The 6,728-nt window shown below is 36.3% G+C and overlaps 1 protein-coding gene across 1 annotated transcript; it reads left to right on the top strand.

Annotated features, from left to right (window-relative positions):
• Positions 1 to 767: 767 nt before the first annotated feature.
• On the top strand, positions 768 to 1,745 carry LOC133786680 (uncharacterized). Its single transcript, XM_062225494.1, has one exon. The coding sequence runs from the start codon at positions 916 to 918 to the stop codon at positions 1,633 to 1,635; it is 720 nt and encodes a 239-aa protein (XP_062081478.1). The 5' UTR covers positions 768 to 915; the 3' UTR covers positions 1,636 to 1,745.
• The last annotated feature ends 4,983 nt before the right edge of the window (positions 1,746 to 6,728 follow it).

Genomic DNA, 6,728 nt, shown 5'->3' with positions numbered 1-6,728 from the left:
TATGTGTATATGTAGTAACTTGAATTGATAGAATAAGTAATTTATTCCCTAAGATGGGTACAATACAAACAAACCTTGAGACAATATGACTCACATTAGAGTTGAAAAATCAATTGGGCATTGTCACATCAGAAAGTGGTACTACTTGTAAAAACCATCTTCATAGTTCTTTTTTTTTTCTTTTGGTTTTAAAGTAGGAGCATTCTAGAAAATACAGCTTGCTATTTTCTTTTCTTCCAAGTGTTGAAATTCCTTTATTTGTTAAAAGAGAAGAAGAATAAAATCCAAATTACTAGTACAAATTCCAATTGTTGGAGTCAGATGATTCTGTGGGTCAGATTGTTATCTTTGTTTCTCTTTTTTGGACTAAGAAGTAGAAAGAGAAAATATCAAAACTTGTTAAAGAAGAGCCTAAACTAAAGTTCCGTGATGCTTTCTTTCAATACACTTGTCAATTTTTTTATTACTTTGACCCTTATTGGTTAATTTTGAGACATGTCACAATGGTTTTGAGGCCATTGTTAACTGTTCTTCTGTACTATACATGAACGTAGGGTCATTACAATTATAGGGAATCTCCAGTCTCAATAAACAAAACTACCATCTTTCCAAGGCATTAGATTCCATATTAGCCAAATTGGCTTTTTTTGATTCCTCACTCAACCCCTTTGTTTTGAGCTTTAATTAACAAAATCGCCTTAAACAGAACTAAAGTTGTATATTCTTCTCCTTGTGAAACTTAAGCAAAGCATAATCTGCCTAATAATAGAGCTATAGCAACTGTTGAAAAATCCCTTTTGGCTATTCAAAAAGACAAATCAAATCCATACACATAACCAGCATATATAACAAATTTCATGTCTCCCACTTCCACATTCAAAATAAGACAATAAACATAGAAATAGACAAAACCCCATGAAGATAGACAAAGAAATCTCTCACCCCATCCATCCATACCACAAACTCAAGCTTGAATACACTGAAATCCCATTCAACTGTGATGGCTGCAAAGAAGCTGGAATTGGCCTAAAGTACAAGTGCCAGCGCTGCGAATTCGACCTGCACAAGGCCTGCGTCGCTGCTCGTCCTATCATAACTCATCCATTTTACAACAAGTGTGAGTTTCAGCTATACTACTCTCCACCAGGAGAAGCCAAGAGATTATGTGATGCTTGTAGAAATGAAGTGTTGGGTTTTGTTTACCATTGCAAGAGATGTGGTTTTGATCTCCACCCTTGTTGCGCCAACCTCCCTCAAGTCCTAGATGATGGCCAGCACACCCTTTACTTGTGCCACAAGTTATCAAGCGCTTGTCATGGCTGCGGCGGTAAGGGGTATGGGTGGGCCTACCGCTCAGATTGCAGGACCTATAACCTTCATGTGGCTTGTGTTAAGGAGCTGCTCGTGGAGAGTTGGCAAGCCATGTATCTGAAAGTGGACAAGAACAAGGTTAGAGATTTGCAGACTACGATTCCAAGCCTTAAGGGGACATTAAAAAATCATCATCATGGAGGAGGGAAGGCGAGGAAGTGTTGTCAGATTGCTGGTGGGGCTGTTCGTGTTATAGTTTCTGCTATTCTTGGAGATCCCACTGCTCTTATTGGTGCTGTTGTTGGTGGTTTCATGTCTAAGTAGATAAAGTATTTAAGTAAAAAAGAAACATTAAGTATGGTTAGTATATATGTTATATATATGGTACTTGTTTTTCTATATATAATGAATGACCTCCTCTTTTTTTTAAGTCATTTTGATAGTTTTTTTAGCGGTAAAAATGCTAAATATTACATTTTGGTATGGATGTAGAATTTAATTTATGAGAAATTAGTGACAAAAATATCAATTTTAGTTTTACAATTTCACTTATATATTAAATCTTAATTTCCTAAAAATATTCATTAATTAAAAAGTTCCAAATTCTTTTCGATAAAATAAAATTTGAAATATGTAAAAAAAAAACCTAATTTTGAATTAATAAATTAAAATTTGTTATGGAGTTGTTTGGTAACACTTCAAAAAATAATTTTTTATTTAATTAGTTAAAATTTTGAAAATTAAACATTAAATAGTGTTTGGTAACTCTATTTTTATTTATTATTTTAAAAAAATTTAATTAAAATTCACTAAATTTTGAAAACAAAATTTTTTCACTTTCAAAATTTTTTTAAACCATTTTTTTTTCTTCTCTTTTTCAAATTAACACCTCATGTTATATTGTTAAGAAAAAAATAAAAATAATAGTTATCAAAAGTATTTATTATTTTTTGTTTTTAAAAACAAAAAACAAAAATAGTTATCAAACATATTTTTATTTTTTTAAAATAAAGAAACAAAAATAAAAATAATATTTTTATTTTTATTTTTGTGTTTAAAAAATTCAAAACAAAAATTTTACCAAACACACCTAATTTAGTATATTTGCTGCAAATTTTTCATAAATAAAAGTCCACCAAATTTTTTGTTTTGATATATAAATGCAACTTGATCTTTAAAATATTTTGGTATTTTCACCATAATTTCCTTTATTTTTCTAGAAAATAATTTTGTCACACACGCTACAGAGTTTTGCTATGACAAGGCATGTCACTCATTCAAAAGTAGCATATTTTACATTTTAATTCTATGATCAATGCTGCCAAAACTAACATTTGAAGAGAGGACATAACGACAGTCCATGTTGTCCATCTCTCTGACTCAGTGACCCCCAAAACGTTAGTCTACTGTGCCGATCTTTTTCTCAAATCTCAATCACATATGGGGCCTCCATAGCCAACACATAAGGGTATTTTTAATTTTATATCTTACAGCAGCATATCACATGTGAAAAATTATGAATAGATCTTTCTTAGTTATATATTATCTTCTGTGTTTGTATACCAATTCAGACTCATGTTCAAGAGATTATAAACCTGAGTCTCTCGTTTTGTAAGAAAATAAAGTAGGACTTGCAAAGAAACCAAAATGAAATAAACCCAATCTTTTTAATTGCTTCATTAGATAATGTTTATAACATCATGAGTACTTATTGTTTCAATATCAAAATATATGTAAACAAGCTGAATTTACAAACTTTGTTTCTTGCACATTACTCTTTGTTTAATGTGTCTCTATCGAATTGGTCAATAAAAAAAACGGAAAAGTCGAGTCTTCCTAGCATATATGCTAAAGTTATGCTCCCAGAAATTTCTTTTTTCCGAATTTTTATATTTTAGAAAGTTACTGGAAAAATCTCACATTATCTGATTTATCAATATTTTCTACTCTCTAGAATGAAATTATAGACTTCTCATGCTATGCTGTAGAGAACGTTCAACTAACCAAATCGAAATTTCATCCCCAATTCCTTAATGCAACCAATCAAAAAAACAAAAACATAAAACATGTTCATGTAGATTCAACACCAAGACTCATAGATGCAACAAATCTCAAAAACTCTAATATAAATCAGAACTTTGTTGAACGTAAATTCAACACCAAAACTCACAGATACAACAAATTTGGAAAAATGTAAATGCAAACCACAACTTAATTCAAACAGTTATGGTGCAAAGTGAAATGGAAAACAAATAATAGAAACAACAACCCAAAATTATCCTGGTTCAGCAACAATTTGTTGCCTACATCCAGCAGAACTAGTGCACTATAAATATCAGATTACAAGCTGTTAGACTATGAAAATACTACAGGGGCTTATTAGTAATTTGTAAGTGGTGTAAAAGCCTATAAATATGTAATTGTGTAGCTATTATGGGGATGGAAATGAGATAGTAGAACTTCGGTTCAATTTGGAGTTTGGCACTGACTCGAAGAGTGCATCCCGATACAATTGATGTTGTATCAATTGGTGCTTTCATTGAGAGAATTTCATTGAGAGCCCCGCAAAATGACTGACGAAGAGCTTTATGAATTCGCGAGAGCCACACTGAAATCCATAGAATTGCGCATGGATCAATTCTTCGATGCTCAACTGAAGGCAATAAAAGTGCATCTCAAAGAGGAATTAGATGCTAGAGTTGAGGGATATTGCTCATCAACAGAGACATCGATGGCTCCCTCAAGTCCGGCACTGCCTACTTCGCCGAAGGTTGAATCAGTGAGCAACACGAAGCAATTGGAGATGCCTCTTGATCTCGTCTGCAGCAACATTTCTAATCGATCCGATCCAGGTAGATCGCAATCGATTCCGGTACGATCTACGTTGATGACATCTTGCAGAGCACTGAAGGCGGAGAAGACGATTGTGGCTTCATCGGACATTGTAGATCCTAGATCTGCAGCCATGAATGAAGCTCGAGGAACACCAACCCTGAGGAAGATGATCTTAGCTCCAATGATCGATGTTAGCTCCGACATTGTCTTCGTTGTTCGTGATTCGAACCAGATTTGGCACGGATCTGGTCGAGTTCATCGTTCGGAGTTTCCAAGCAAAAATGTCGGACTCATTCGAAGATTATTAGAGGGAAGGAAAGTGGAGCTTGCCGGGGTAACAGAGTTTGACGGCGATGGACGAAACGGAGTGATTATGGACGGTCGGAGAGAAGCTTGGTCACGCCGAATAGCGGTAGCAAGTCGGAGGAGCAGCGACGACTCATCTTTGATATGGTATCTCATGAGTTTGCAGTAGAAGAAGAAATATATATATATACATATATCTACGTATATGTGTTCATGAGTTTGCTGTAGAAGAAGAAATATATATATATATACATATATCTACGTATATGTGTATATGTTACAGAGAAATCAAGAAGACAGTCAATGGAATCTACAAAGGAATTAGCATCATTACTTCAATTTCAGGTGTTGAGTTGCTTCATGGTTCCAGCGGCAGCTAGTCATGTGGAGAAGAAGACCCAAGTGTTACCTAGAAGTCTTATTGAGTTTGGGCTTGGGCTTGCTAAAATGGACCAAAACATAAATAAATGGGGTGTTTTTTTAGTTTTATTTTTCAGTTTTACCACCTTGAGGACAAGGTGATTTTGAAGGGTGGGAAAGTGTTAGACTATGAAAATACTACAGGGGCTTATTAGTAATTTGTAAGTGGTGTAAAAGCCTATAAATATGTAATTGTGTAGCTATTATGGGGATGGAAATGAGATAGTAGAACTTCGGTTCAATTTGGAGTTTGGCACTGACTCGAAGAGTGCATTCCGATACAATTGATGTTGTATCACAAGCCTAATTACAGAGATCAACTCTTCTTTGAGCAATTATTTCTTGAGTACAAAACTCAGCCAAGGTTTTTCTTGAACCATACACCTTAACTCTCACCCAATACTCAAAGAACTCTCAAACACTGAGAAGAAACTCTCTCCTCACATATACATATCTCTCTCTCAGCTTTCTAAAAATGAATATATCTCACAAATAAAATGAATGACTAACATATATAGCCACTTGACACCTAGACAACTAAATAATAGTTGTTAAGTTTGTTATAAGCAAATGAAAAGTTGTGAGAATTTCTCCACAAATCCACCTTAATTCTTGCAACTTGAATCTGAATATTGATGAGTGGACATCCTAGCTTAGTACTGTAACGCCCTACTTCCTTAGAGCCGTTACTAAGTGAGTTTAAAAACGTACTTTCATCTCGCTAATCGAGGTTTTAGATCAAACAGTGTAATTAAGCTATAAACAGAGGAAAATAACCTTAGAAATAGTAATTTCCATAGAAAATCATAAAAGGTTTACACTTGGGATCCCAAAATACAGTTTAGAAATGTTTACAACATATTAACTAAACCAAGTCGACTAGACGACAAAATCAGAGTTTATTTACATGCATCTCCCAAAACTCTCTGGCCGTGGCAGCCAGGCTGGCCAAACATGTACACGCCGCCCCACGCCTGCTATACCCATGGTTGGTTGATCTTCTCTTTACCCTTACCTGCACCACAGAGCATCTGTGAGCCGAAGCCCAGCAAGAGAACCCACACACAGATAACATATGCAACACATATATCACGCATATAAATAGGCCACCAATTGGCTAAACACATACGGCCTAGCCGTCCCAGGCGTTTGCCAAGCCCTGGATTTGCGGACCACGCCGTGAGGATATCCCAGGTTTCCTTCTAGGGACTCGCCCTGGTAACTCGCACTCCACGTGCTTAACGCTGCTCCCGGCCCCTTGCCGTTCTCGGCCTTTCACTCAACGTGCCCAATGCCATTTCTGGCCCTTCGCCATTCTCGGTCTACACCGTTCTCGGCTCAAGTCGACCATTCACATCATAATACACATAGCATAACATGCAAGTATAGAATTCTAGCATAATCAGATAAAGGGCTATGCCCCGCAGTTCTAACATATTGGGCTCGACCCTGCATATCAATCCATTCAAACACACTGGGCTCAGCCCTGCATATCAGTCCATTCAAACACATTGGGCTCAACCCTGCACACAAGCTCTATGGGAACAAGGGTTCTCTTACTTGAGTTTCGAGCTTTTTGAGCACCGAAGCCCCGAGCACAGTCCTCCAATGTGAGCCTCGCCGAAACCCTAGTCACAACACATTAACAATGTCCATCCATCAAATTCTAATCCAACAAACAACTTAGAGCCATAACCCTAGCCTCCGGGACCTTGAATTCTATCAATCCGGGTGATATAATCCATCCCAAGCTTTACCCCTTGAGTTCCCAAGCCTAAAATACCCTTAAAACTCAAACTGGCACAAAGGGCCGCGGCCCCACCCACAAGAGCCGCGGCTAGCCTCGAAACAGAGGC

This window comes from Humulus lupulus, chromosome 1, assembly GCF_963169125.1.
Source record: "Humulus lupulus chromosome 1, drHumLupu1.1, whole genome shotgun sequence".
NCBI lineage: Eukaryota > Viridiplantae > Streptophyta > Magnoliopsida > Rosales > Cannabaceae > Humulus > Humulus lupulus.
This window is presented reverse-complemented; position numbering and strand designations above follow the sequence as displayed.